Below are 14,030 nucleotides of genomic sequence, written 5' to 3'. Positions count from 1 at the left end.
GAGGTACGGTTAATTACCATGTTTGTCTACTATTAGATAGGAGATATATATACATATATATAAAATTAGCCAATGAAACATAATGAATGAGCCTCAGGAGTTCCAAATAATGTTTCTAGAGCTCTCTTCACTCTTAAATACAAGAGGTTACATTACTGTATGAACATCAGCATCTTCCAAGTATTCATCCTACTCTGGCTATGACAGTTAACATTAGTAAATATGGCTATTGAAAAAGAGCCTGCTGTAGTTGTTTACCATCTCCCAAGGCAAACATTTCTGAAGAGTGATTATTGATGTAGAGTACTTACCTTTCTAAATTGTCCCCTTTTTTTGCTTCTTAAATAGACAGCGTGTGAAGATTGTGTCTTACAGGTAGTTGTTACCATGACTTGGATCACTTATAATAAGCACATTTAAGATAATTCTGATACCTTGTAATGTGGCAACATTTTTCAACATCAGAATATTCCACTGACTTCCCCTTTTAGTTTTCATTTTTTTAAAAATCAAAATGACATTGTTTCTGGATCTATTTTTTCATGGATTTATTTTGTTCATTAGATTCCACATATGAGTGAGATCATGTGATACTTACCTTTCCCTGACTGGCTTATTTCATTTAGCATAATATTCTCCAGGTCAATCCATGCTGTTGCAAATACTTCTATCTTGCAAGTGCTTGATCTGTCCTCTAATTGTTTCCTTCTATAGTAGATATTTCATTTTAATTTTATAAATCTATTTTCTTCCCTTAAAATTCTGAGAATAGGAATTTGAATTTTTAGTAAAATTATCTTTTATTTCAATATTTTATCTGAGTTTTCCCCCACAATGACATAGTTTTGTGTGTTTATTGTGATCCTCTATTTTACCCTCCTCATACATCTGGCAAACCTTTTCCATTTATATTTATGAATAAAGGACTTACTTGATTCACCTCGGTAAGTAGCATGGATCTGATCTAGAATTGTGATGTCCATTTCACTACTAGGGTTTTGTTCAAAATGGGAGAGTGGAGTGTGTTAGTTATTCAGTTTCTTTCTCATTTGGGGATACATGGCATAGAGCTTATAGGTAGAATAGGAACACTTTCTGATGCCAAAATAAACACAATATTTCTCACATTAGAACAGTAGTTTGTTTTTTTGCTTGTAGGAAAATGTGTCCTATTGTTTCCCTTCTCTGCAGGTCTGTAATTGTCTTAAATTCATTCACTGTCTTGGAGTGTAGTTAGGGAGATTAAAAGGCTCAGATGCCAAAGATCTTTACTGTCCTATGTTAGGAGGGATGGGGTAGGGTTAGAGCTGAGCAAGTTAAAACAGATCTGCTCTTCACAGAGCAGCTATTTACTCTCACAATTGACCAAGGATCATCTGCAGTGTTGCAATTTCATTTACTCTGTTCTTAGAGTAAGGGGTCTCCATCTTGCTACCCAGATGTTAACAAATGTTAATATCTGCATATTTTAGTAAACCAAAAACTGTAGGTTAAATACAGGAATACTTTCTTTTAATCCATGCCCAATCCCATTCTATTCACCCTTTTACCAGAGGTAAGCACAGCTGTGATTTTAAGGATATATTTTATACATTTAGCATGAACATTCATCCACATTCAAAGGGTCGAAGACCATCCACCTATCTGCACCCTCATATGCATTGTTAATAAGGTGTAGGTTAATTTTCTGTTTTCCCAGGTGCCACGGAATACCTCCTCCTCCACCCAGGTTCACATGAAATAACTTCTCCTCCATGCTGGGACCCACGGAATACCTCCTACTCCATGCAGGATTCTATGGAATCCCTATTCCCACCTCCATAAGGGTCATATAGAATCCCTCCTCCCTCCATCAAGATCCTATGGAATCCCTCCTCCCTCCATCCAGGGTCCTATGGAATCCCTCCTCCCTCAATCCAGGGAACTATGGAATCCCTCCTCCCTCCCTCCCTACATCAGAATCCTATGGAATACCCATCTCTCTTTTCATCCAGGATCCTATGGAAGCCCTCCTCCCTCCATCAGGGTCTCATGGTATCCCTCCTCCCACCATCCAGGATCCTAAGGAATCCGTCCTCCCACCCTGAAACATGGTCCTAGGATATCCCTCCTCTCGGAAACCAGGGTCCTATGGAATCCCTCCTCCCTCTATCCAGGATCCTATGGAATCGCTCCTCTCTTCCTCCAAAAGGATCCTAGGGATCCTTTCTCCCTCCCTCCATCTGGGTCCTTGGAAATCCCTCCTAACTCCTCCATCGAGGGTCCTCTGGAATCCCTCCACCCTCCATCAGGGTCCTATGGAATCCCTCCTTACTGCTCCAGCAGGATCCTAAGGAATCCCTCCTCTCTCCATCCAGGGTCCTATGGAATCCTTCCTCCCTCCATCAGGGACCTGTGGAATCCTTCCTCTCTCCTCCATAAGGATATTATGGAATCCCTCCTCACTCCATCCATCTGGGTCCTATGGAATCCCCCCTCCCTCCATCAGGGTCCCATGGTATTCCTCCTCCCTCCATCCATGGTCCTATGGAATCCCTCCTCCCTCCCTCCTTCAGGGTCCTATGGAATCCCTCCTCCCTCCTCCAACAGGGCCGTATGGAAGCCCATCTTCCTACTCCATCAGGATCCTATGGAATCTCTACACCCTCCTTCCATAAGGATGCTATGGATTCCTTCCTCCCTCCATCAGGATCCTATTGAATCCCTCCTCCCTCCTCCATCAGGGCCCTATGGAATAACTCCTCCCTCCCCCATCAAGATCCTAAGGACTTCCTCCTACTTCCATCAGGGTCCTATGGAATCCCTCCTTCCTCCATCCAGGGTCCTATGGAATTCCTCTTCCTTCCTCAATCACGGTCCTATGGAATCCCTTCTCCCACCTCCATCTGGTTCCAATAGAATCCTCCCTCCTTCCATCAGGGTACTATGGAATTCCTCCTCCCTCGATTAGGGTCCTATGGAATCCCACCTCCCTCCTGTCATCAGGGTCCTATGGAATACCTCCTCCCTTCATCACAGTCCTATGGAATCCCTCCTCCCTCCATCCAGGATCTTATCGAATCCCTCCTCCCTCCTTCCAACTGGATCATACGGAATACTTTCTCCCTTGCTCCATCTGGGTCCTATGGACTCCCTCTCCTTCCTCCATCCAAGGTCCTATGGAATCCCTCCTCCCTCATTCATCAGGATCCTAAGGAATTCCTATTCTCTCTGTCCAGGGTCCTATGGAGTCCCTCCTCCCTCCATCAGGGTCGTATGGATTCCCTCCTCCCCCCATAAGTGTCTTATGCAATCCCTCTTCCCTCCTACATCAGGGCCCTATGGAATCCCTCCTACCTCCTTCCATCAGGATCCTATGGAATCCCTCCTCCTCCCTCCATCAGGATCCTATGGAATTCCTCCTCCTTCCATCAGGGCCCTATGGAATCCCTCCTCCTTCCTCCATCAGGATCCTTTGGAATCCCTCTTCCCTCCTCCATGACGGTCCCATGGAATCCCTCCTCCTTACATCCAGCGTCCTATGGGATCCCACCTCCCTACCTCCTATGGAATATCTCCCTCCCGTCATCGGTGCCCTATGGAATCCCTCCTCCCTCCATCAGGGTCGTACGGAATCCCTCCTCCCAACTCCATCCAGGCTTCCTATGAAATTCCTCCTCCCTCCTCCATCCTGGGTTCTCTGGAATTCCACCCACTCCATCAGGGTCCTATGGAATTCCTCCTTCCTCCTCCAGCAGGATCCTAAGGAATTCCTCCTCTCTCCATCCAAGGTCCTATGGAATCCCTCCTCCCTCCATCAGGGACCTATGGAATCCCTCATCTCTCCTCCAACAGGATCTTATGGAATCCCTCCTCACTCCATCCATTGGGTCCTATAGAACCCCTCCTCCTTCACTCCAGGGTCCTATGGAATTCCTCCTCTCTCCATCTAGGGTCCTATGGAATTCCTCCTCCTTCCATCCAGGGTCCTGTGGTATCCCTCCTCCCTCCATCAGGGTCCCATGATATTCCTCGTTCCTCCATCCATGGTCCCATGGAATCGCTCCTTCCTCATCTATCAAGAGTCCTATGGAATCCTTCCTCACTCCGTCCAGGATCCTAACAAATCCCTCCTCCCTCCCTCCAACTGTGTCCTATGGAATCCTTTTTCTGTCTCTCCATCTGGGTCCTTTGGACTCCATCCTACCTCCTCCATCCAGGATCCTATGAAATCCCTCCTCCCTGCATCAGGGTCCTATGGAATCCCTCCTCCCTCCATCAGGGTCCTATGGAATCACTCCTCCCTCCTCCATCAGGATCCTATGGAATCCCTCCTCCATCCATCAGGGTCCTGTGGAATCGCTCCTCCTTCCCTCCATCAGGGTCCTATGGAGTCCCTCCTCCCTCTATCCAGGGTCCTATGGAATCCCTCCTCCATCAATCAGGGTCCTGTGGAATCCCTCCTCCTTCCCTCCATCAGGGTCCTATGGAGTCCCTCCTCCCTCCATCCAGGGTCCTATGGAATCCCTCCTCCATCCATCAGGTTTCTATGGAATTCCTCCTTCCTCCTTCATCACGGTCCTATGGAATCCCTTCTTCCACCTCCATCAGGGTCCTATGGAATCCCCCCTCCCCCCTCCATCAGGGTCCTATGGAACCCCTCCTTCATTCAATAGGGTCCTATGGAATCCCTCCTCTCTCCTCCCTCAGGGTCCTATGGAATCCCTCCTCCCTCCATCAGGGTCCTATGGAATCCCTCCTCCCTCCATAAGGGTCCCTTAGAATCACTCCTCCCTCCTCCATCCAGGGTCCCGAGCTGCACCTAATTGAGTCCTTGATGGAGACTCCTGGATACATGTTTTAAAACTGACACGTGAGGGATTTGCTCACAGGAATCAGAGAAAGACCTTTATTTATTTAAGAACCAATGACTTTATTTGAAGAGACAGCGGACCTTGAACATGGAACTGAGGTGCCCGTTTGGCACGGGCAATGTGGCCATGGGCATCCGGGCACGGGGCAGGGAGGCCCCCTCGGCTCTCGGGAAGGCAGTCCCGGTCAGTGCTCCTCTCCGTCGCCCAGGGTGAGCTTGTGGAGCAGGTCCTCCTCCAGGCCGGACTCGGGGGCCTGCATCTGGCGCAGCTGGCTGATGTGGCCGCCCAGCTCCTGGAGGAAGGCCGCCTGTGGGTGCAGGCAGTGGCTCTCCAGGAACTCGCACAGGTGGGCGTCCTCCCGGTGGGTGGCCCGGCGGTGCAGGTGCCGCAGGCCCTGGTCCACTCTCTTCGCCAGGAGCAGGGCCTGCTCCAGGGCCATCAGGCTGCTGTCCCACTGGTGCTGCTGCGGCCGGGGGACGTCCTCCAGCAGGACCCGGCCCCCGCGCTGGCTCTGCAGCCACACCAGCCGGTCCGCCTGCTCCCTCTTCTTGAGGGCCCGCTTCCGGAAGTACTGGGAGCCCTGCTGCCAGGCCCGGTCGGGCCTCTGGAAGTAGCCGGCGATGGAGGTGTACACGGAGGCCGCGTAGAGCTCCAGGCCGATCTGCTGGTTGATGGCGGCCTCGCAGTCTGGATGGTAGCGCTGGCGCTCAGAGGAGGGCGGAGGAGTGGCCATGTCTGCAGGCGCAGGAGCGGGTTGGAGGTTGAGGCTGAGTGGATGAGGCCGGCGGGTCACAGGTGTAGGCGGCTGGGGTCTCCCTAGGTCCTGGGTGAGGGCAGGGCACCAGAGTCAGGCGTCTGCAGCGACAAGACACGTGGAAGGCTGCGGGCCGCTGGTGGTGGCGGTTGGCTCTGAGGGGACCCGAAGCAGTGACCGTTACTCAGGGGTCTGGGGAGGGGCGGGGGGCCCCTCACAGGGGGGCCTGAGGGGGCCCCGAGGAGGCGGGCAGCGCTGACCTTCTCCAGATTCCATGCCCGTCTCATGCTGGGCCCTGGCCTTCATGGCATTTTAAAGTGTGACCCATGAGGAGAAGTGCAACCGCTGCCAGGACATCAACTGAACTTGATTTCTCGGAGCAACTTGTGTGAATGTGGTCCCGATGTGGTTGTGTCCTTAACCGCCGCCCAGCCCTTTTGGGGAATCCTTATTGCCTCAGCATGAATCCCAAAGCTTCATCAGAATGATGTCAGCGTCTGCACCCACAGTACCCACAGCCTGTCCCCGGTCCTCGGCCTTGTGACACAAGCGACCTGCACTTCCTCCTGTTCACCATCAAGGCCCCCCTCTCTGCGGGCAGAGCCCGGCCTCCACAGCCTCACCGACTCTCCGCCTCCCATCTTCCCTCCTGTGAACTGGCCTTCCCGCCCTTTACTCTGTCTCCTCTCCATCTCTCAGCACAGCCCTGAAACACATTCTGCCCGCCCTGTCTGCCCCCAAGGGGGACAGTTCCCATGGTCTCAACGCAGACATCCTAAAGATTCCATCAAAATGCTATTAGAACTGGTAAATGAATTTAGTAAAGTTACAGGATAAAAACTTAGTGTTCAGAAATCCATAGCATGGTTATGTACCAATAGTGAAACATCAGAAAAGAAATTAAGAAAACATCCCATTTACAATTGCATCAAAAATACCTACCAGTAAATTTAACCAAAGAGGTAAAAACGTCTGAACTCTGAAAATAATAAGACAGTGAAGAACGCAATTGAAGAGGAAGCAAATAAATAAAAGCATATACTGTTTCTTATGGATAGGAACAATTAATGTAAAAAATGTCCATAGTACCAAAAGGATTATATAGATTCAACACAATCAATATCAAAATACCAGTGCCATTTACCATAGAACTGGAACAAATAATCCAAAAATTTTGACCCCAAATAGCCACAGCAATCTTGAGAAAGAAGAACAAAGTTGGAGGTATCATGCTACCATTGATAGAACTATTCTACAAGCCCCTAGTAATCAAAACAAAATGGTAATGGCAAAAGATGTCTAGCTCAATGAAACGGAATAACCCAGAAACAAACTCACACCTATACGGGCCATTAATCTATGGCAAAGGGGGGAAGAACATACAATGGAATAAGCACAGTCTAGTCCAGTGATGGCGAACCTTTTGAGCTCGGCATGTCAGCATTTTGAAAAACCCTAACTTAACTCTGGTGCCCTGTCACACATAGAAATTTTTTGATATTTGCAACTATGGTAAAACAAAGATTTATATTTTTGATATTTATTTTATATATTTAAATGCCATTTAACAAAGAAAAATCAACTAAAAAATGAGTTCACGTGTCATAGGTTCACCATCACTCTAGTCAATAAATGGTGCTGGGAAAACTGGACAAATACATGCAAAAATGATACTAGACCATTTTCTTACACTATATATCAGAATAAACTCAAAACTGATTAAAGAGTTAACTATAAGATGCAAACCCAGAAAACTCCTAGAAGAAAGATGGTCAGTAAACTTTTTGACATTGTTCTTAAATATATATATATATATATATATATATATATATATATATATATATATATATATATATATATATATACTAGAGGCCCGGTGCACGAAATTCGTGGACTGGGGGATGGGGTTCCCTCAGCCAAGCCTGCCCCTCAGTCCAGGAGCCCTCAGTAGATGTCCTACTAATGGCCACAGTCTGGCAGCAGAGGCTCGGTGCAGGCGTCCCGTTTGTGTGTGTGTGTGTGTGTGTGTGTGTGTGTGTGTGTGTGTGTCTGCTGGGGGCCTGCCCCCAGCCACACCTGGGAGGTGCCCCTCTCTGTTGATCTCTCAGGCTCCTGGCCTCCACTGCATGTTGTACTCTCCCTTGAGCTGTGGCCAGGGTGAGGCGCCCTTTCCTGCTGTGGGATTGCCAGAGCAACCTAGGGACAGGCGCACACAGGGCATGGCTGCAGGCCGCCCTTTCCTGCTCTGGGATCACCACAGTGATCCCAAGCGCAGGCACACAGGGAGGCTGGCTGCAGGCCCCCCTTTCCTGCTCCTTGATCGCCGCTGCAATCCCAAGGGCAGGCGCACAGGGGGGCTGGCTAGAGGCCGCTCTTTCCTCCTCAGGAATCGCAGTGGTGACCCAGGTGCTGGCGCACACATGGCTGGCTGCAGGCCACCTGTTGTAACGTACCCCGCGAATCACAGAAGGACGCCTCAAGAAGTCGAATTAAAGAGTCACATTGATTGCAACCCGGGACTATGAGGGGCCATTCCCAAATCTCATAGCCCTAAGATGGTGGCAAAACCAGACTTATATAGGCAAAATCACAAAGGTATTGATTACATCCCAGGGTTTGGAATGTGGCACCTGGCTCCCAAAAAAGCAGATTACAGAAGCAGAATTAAGCATGTTAATTACAGTTTCGGGTCTCGGGGTCACTGAATTGACAGGTATACATTATCTAGAGCCCTTGGGTCTCCCGACCACTGAGTTGTCAGGACAGTTTAGAGTAATTGTGCTTTCCTGGTCTCGGGACCACTGAGTCAGCTGGAACGCACCACCTGTGGCCACTAAAACAATTTAGGGTAATTGTGCTGTCCTGTTTCCCAGCTACAGAAGAATGTGCTCTCTAAGACCAGTATGATAACAATCAATGGAATAGTCATTCAATCGATAAGGCATTCAATCGAATGGGATGACTTATACAATTTAGAAAATCAAAGTAACCTGTCCATTGTTAAACAAAGCAAATAGGTACCATACTTCACACCCTTTCCTGCTCCATGATCTCTGGGGCAATCCCATGGGCAGGGGCACAGGGGGGCTGGCTAGAGGCCCCCCTTTCCTGCTCCATGATCGCAGCTGCAGGCGCACACGGAGGTTGGCTGCAGGCCCCCCTTTCCTCCTGTGGGATCGCAGTGGCGACCCAGGGGCAGGGGCACACGTGGGCTGGCTGCAGGCCCCCCTTTCCTGCTCCGTGATCGCAGCTGCGATTCCACAGGCAGGCGCACAGGGGGGCTGCCTAGAGACAGCCCTTTCCTGCTTCATGATCCCTGCAGCGACCCAGGGGCAGGTGCACAGGGGGGCTGGCTAGAGGCCGCTCTTTCCTGCTCAGGGATCTCAGTGGTGACCCAGGTGCAGGCGCACACAGGGCTGGCTGCAGGCCGCCCTTTCCTGCTCTGTGATCACCATGGCGACCCAGGGGCAGGCGCACATGGGGGCTGGCTAGAGACCACTCTTCCCTGCTCCCTGATCGCTGCAGTGACCCAGGGGCAGGCGCACAGGGGGACTAGCTGCAGGCCCCCCTTTCCTGCTATGGGATCTCCGGTTCCCCATCCCTGGCAGGGGCGACCAGGGAAGAGGCAGGCACCGGCCTCTTCGGTGCCCCGCTCTGGCTTCTCTGATCACCGGCAGGGGGGCGGGCACAGATGGCCGGTTCTCCCATTCAGGGCCAGGGGCCGTGCCTCCCGGCTCTTGCCTGCTGCCTGTATTTCCAATCACCGTCCTTTCCCTATGGCCTCCCATCATTGCGCCTCTGTATGCAAATTAACCGCCATCTTTGTTGGCAGTTAACCGCCATCTTTGTTGGCAGTTAATTTGCATATCACCCTGTTTAGCCAATGGGAAGGGTAGCGGATGTATGCTAATTACCATGTTTCTCTTTTATTAGATAGGACTAGAGTCCTGGTGCATGAATTCATGCATGGGTGGGGTCCAGAAGCCTGCCCCGATCAGTCTAATTGGGGCTGGGCCAGCCCAGGGGAGGGAACGTGAGAGGTTGATTGGTCAGCACCACCCCTGATCAGGCCGGTTGGCCAGCCACACTGCATGTCATAGTGACTGGTCATGTTGGTCACTTGGTTTTTTTATCCTATCTAATAATAGACAAACATGGTAATTAACCGTACCTCCAACACACTTCCCATTGGCTAATCAGGGTGATATGCAAATTAACTGCCAACCAAGATGGCGGCCGGGAGCCAGGCAGCTGAAGCGAACAGGAGGCTTACTTGCTTCAGTGATGGAGGAAGCCAAGGTTCCCCGCCTGCCACTGCTGGCCTCTGAGCTGCACTCTAAGAAGCAATGCTGCAATTATAGAAGCTAAATAAACACCATGCTTTCAACCAGCCGGCCAAGCTGGATTTGCAACAGTGTTCCAATTATAGAAGCCAAACTAACCAGATACCTGAGTTCAGCAGCCGAGGTCTCAGAGCTGGAGCCGAGCCTCAGAGCTAAAGCTGGCTCTCAGCTGCAGTGACAGCCATAGAAGGTAAATAAATCCCAGAATAAAAAAAAAAAAAAAAGAAAGAAAAAAAGGAGAGGTTGGGAGCTTTAGTCACCAGACAGCCTGAAAACGGCCCTCAGCCACTCACCCAGACTGGCCAGGCACCCCAGGGGGGACACCCACCCTGTAGGTGGTGTGACTAACTGAAAACAGCCACCATCCCCTCATCCAGGCTGGCCAGGCACCCAAGCAGGACCCCCCCACCCTGATCCGGGACACCCTTCAGGGCAAAAGAAATGGCTCCCACCCATGCACCAGGCCTCTATAGTATATAGTGAAAGGGTAATATGCCTCCCATCAACGGGATTAGTGGAGCCGCCGGGCCTTCCAAACCCAGGATCAGCGGAGCCATAAAGCCTCCCGAACTTGAGAACAGCGGAGCTGTGAGGCCTCCCGAACCTGGGATCAGCGGAGCTGTGAGGCCTCCTAGCACCTGGATCAGCTGAGCAGCGAGACCTCACTGCCCTGGTGACAAGCAGAGCCGCAAGGCCTCCCAGGACTTTGATCAGTGGAGGCACGAGGCCTCCTGGCCCCTGAAGCAGTGTGAGAGGGGGCAACGCCCAAACCCCCAGATCGCCCTGTGGCTCTGTGTGTGACAGGGGGCGGGGCCACAACTCCCTATCCTCTCTGCTCTGTTCATGACAGGGGATGGCGCCCTAACCCCCTGATCGGCCCTGCTCTGTGCCTGATAGCGGGAAGCTCCCCAACCCCCTGATCTGCTCTGTACTGTGTGTGACAGGGGGTGGTGCCCCAACTCCCCTATTGGCCCTGCTCTGTGTGTGAGAGGGGGCAGCGCCCCAACCCCCTTATCGGCCCTGCTCTGTGCATGAGAGGGGGTGAATCCGCAACCTCCCCATTGACCCTGCCTTGATTGTGACAGGGGGTGGCACCTCCACCACCCAATCGGCCCTACCCTGATCGTGACTGAGGGTGGCGCCCCAACTCCCCAATCAGCCCTACTCTGAGCCTGACCAGGGGCTGCACCTAGGGATTGGGCCTGCCCTCTGCCAACCGGGAGCGGGCCTAAGCCAGCAGGTCATTATCTCCGAAGGGGTCCCAGACTGTGAGAGGTCACAAGTGGAGCTGAGGGACACGCCCCCCCGCCAGTGCACAAATTTTTGTGCACCAAGCCTCTAGTCTATACTAATAAAAGAGAAACATGGAAATTGGCATCACTCTGCTATGCCCACCAGCCAATCAGGATGAGTATGCAAATTAACCCAACAAAGATGGCGGTTAATTTGCATAAGCCAGTGGGAGAAAGATCAATATCATATGATCTCAGTCATATGTGAAAAATAACTAAGAACATAAAGTGATGAAAAAATAGACCTAGAGTCAAAGAGACATGGAACACACTAGGGAAAGAAGGAGAGGGTGGAGGGAGGAAGAATTCAACCACTGAACTCATGTGCGTATATGCATAACCCATGGACACAGACAATGGGATGGTGAAGGATTTGGGGGTAAGGTGCTGGGAGAGGTCACTAGGGTAAAAAAAGGGACATGTATAATACTTTCAGCAATAAAAAGAAAAGTAAAAAGCCAGCTCTAACCGGTTTGGCTCAGTGGACTGAGCATTGGCCTGTAGATTGAAGGGTCCCATGTTTGATTCTGGTCAAGGGCACATGCCCAGGTTATGGGCTCAATCCCTAGTAGGGGGTGTGCAGGAGGCACATGATCAATAATTCTCATCATTGAAGTTTTCATCTCACTCCATCTCCTTTCCTCTCTGAAATGAATAAAAATATTTTTTTTTTTAAAAAGTCAAAGCTGTCTTTGGAAATTCAGGTCCCTGTGACCCCAGAACTGATCTTTCACAACATTGCCTTAGTGCACAATACCCGCAGGGCACTTGGAGTCTGCCTTTCTTCCCATGAGGACAAATGAAAACTCAGTTCTCATACTGAGACTAAGGATGTGAGATGGGGAGTGAGTGTGGAGGTTAAATGGAGGCCAGCTTGCAGTGTGGGGTGGCTAATGACCAGCTAATGATGCAATGACCGGCTAATAGTTTGAATTTAGAGTGGGTTTCATTGGTCTCTACACCTACCCTCCCCCAAATACACACACTCACAACCTAAACCTGATTGGACTGTCTCATGAGGAATTGGTCAAGAGGCTCAAGTGTTTGTGAGAAACTGGTTGATTTCTAAGAAATTCTTACTGCAAGTAGCTGCAGGGTGGGGTGAACAAGAAGAAAAGAGAAGAAAGGGGCTTAAAAAAGGAAACGGTAAGAGGGGGGAGACTATAAAAGAAGAGCCCAGCTGCACAGAGATCTCAGCTACTCCACGGGCCACCTCTTCAGTGTCCCCCGCAGCCCAGGATGAAATTGATTCTGCAGGGAAGAGGCTGTTATTGCTAAAAATGAGCTACAACGTGGCCACGGGGGAGAGCTACAAGGCCACTGCCTTCCAGAGACCCTTGCACCTGGGTTAGTGGTCCAGGTGCCATGGAAGCTGAAATGGATTTTGTGGACCCCTGAAATGAACAGAAGAACAGTGCAAAAGGCAGTGAGTATGACAAGCTCATTGTCTGTTGGGAAGCAATAACATTGACCAAGAGCTGATAAACAGAATAGAGAGAGCCAGGGGCCAGAGACTGCACCGCTTCCTGCACAGATGAACCTTCTTCTCAAACAGAGACGTGAACCAAGTCCTCGATGCCTATGAAAACAAGAAGCTGTTTCGCTGGTAAATGGGCAGGGGCCCCTCTTCCGAAGCCATGCATGTAGGCCACCACATCCCGTTCATTTTCACAAAGTGGCTGCGGGACATGTTGAATGTGCTCTTGCTCATCCGGATGGCAGATGAGTAGAAGTACCTGTGGAAGTCCTGACCCTGGACCAGGCCTATGGCTACTCCATGGAAAATGCCAAGGACATCATCACCTGTGGCTTTGACATCAACAAGCCCATCTTCTCTGACCTCGACTACATGGGGGTGAGCACAGACTTCTACAAGAATATGGTGAAGATCAGAAGCACGTGACCTTCAACCAAGTGAAAGGCATTTTTTGGCTTTGCAGACAGTGATTGCAAGGGGAAGATCAGCTTTCCTGCCATCCAGGCTGCTCCCTCCTTCAGTAACTCATTCCCACAGAACTTTGGGAGCAAGATGGACGTCCAAGGCCTCAGCCCCTGTGCCATCAACCAGGATCCTTACTTCAGGATGACAAGAGATGTCACACCCAGGATTTTCTATCCTAAACCACCCTGCTGCACTCGACCTTCTTCCCCTCCCTGCAGGGGACTCTGACCCAAAGGAGTGCCAGTGACCCCAACTGGTCCACTTCCTCACAGACACAGCCAAGCAGATCAAGTCCAAGGTCAACAAGTATGTGTTTTATGGACGGAGACACATCATGGAGGAGCACAGGCAGTTTGGGGGAAATGGCCACCTGGACGTGTCCTTCATGTACATGACCTTCTTGCTCGAGGATGAGGACAAGCTGGAGCAGATCAGGAAGGATTACAGCAGTGGAGCCATGCTCACCTGGGAGCTCAAGAAGGAGCTCATGCAGGTCCTGCAGCCCCTCCTGGCAGAGCACCAGTCCAGGTGCAAGTAGGCTATGGAAGAGATATTCAAAGAATTCTTGACACACACCCCCACCCCTGCCCAGAGCTGTCCTATGACTTTCAATAATGCCCATTTTATATCTGCACAGAAGGAACCATAATTTATCCAGAGGCTCTGTCACGTGGCTTCCGGTTCCTGGTGTCTGTAACTCTGTGTGTCTGTCAGTACTGTTTCTCCCTGTGTCATCCTTTCCAAAGACACCCTGTGAGCTGCCTGCTCTGCCCCTAGGAGGACCTCCATTGGACAACATCCCACTCTACATACACCCTTAAAGCCTGATGGTTATACAGCCTTTGG

General features: G+C 50.6%; 1 protein-coding gene and 1 pseudogene across 2 annotated transcripts; one reads left to right on the top strand and one right to left on the bottom strand.

The window, feature by feature from the left end:
• Positions 1 to 5,037: 5,037 nt before the first annotated feature.
• Positions 5,038 to 5,586, bottom strand: LOC308511568 (ferritin heavy chain-like; the record flags this gene model as incomplete). The annotated part of the gene is made up of 1 exon (XM_081081580.1): positions 5,038 to 5,586. The coding sequence occupies one exon, from the start codon at positions 5,584 to 5,586 to the stop codon at positions 5,038 to 5,040; it is 549 nt and encodes a 182-aa protein (XP_080937706.1).
• A 5,999-nt stretch (positions 5,587 to 11,585) lies between these two features.
• LOC308511567 (tryptophan--tRNA ligase, cytoplasmic-like) lies at positions 11,586 to 13,722 on the top strand (annotated as a pseudogene). Its single transcript has 2 exons — positions 11,586 to 11,621; positions 12,481 to 13,722. The product of its transcript is annotated as a tryptophan--tRNA ligase, cytoplasmic-like (transcript).
• Positions 13,723 to 14,030: the final 308 nt, after the last annotated feature.

This window comes from Myotis nattereri (genome assembly GCF_964212035.1).
Source record: "Myotis nattereri genome assembly, chromosome: X".
Classification (NCBI taxonomy): domain Eukaryota; kingdom Metazoa; phylum Chordata; class Mammalia; order Chiroptera; family Vespertilionidae; genus Myotis; species Myotis nattereri.
This window is presented reverse-complemented; position numbering and strand designations above follow the sequence as displayed.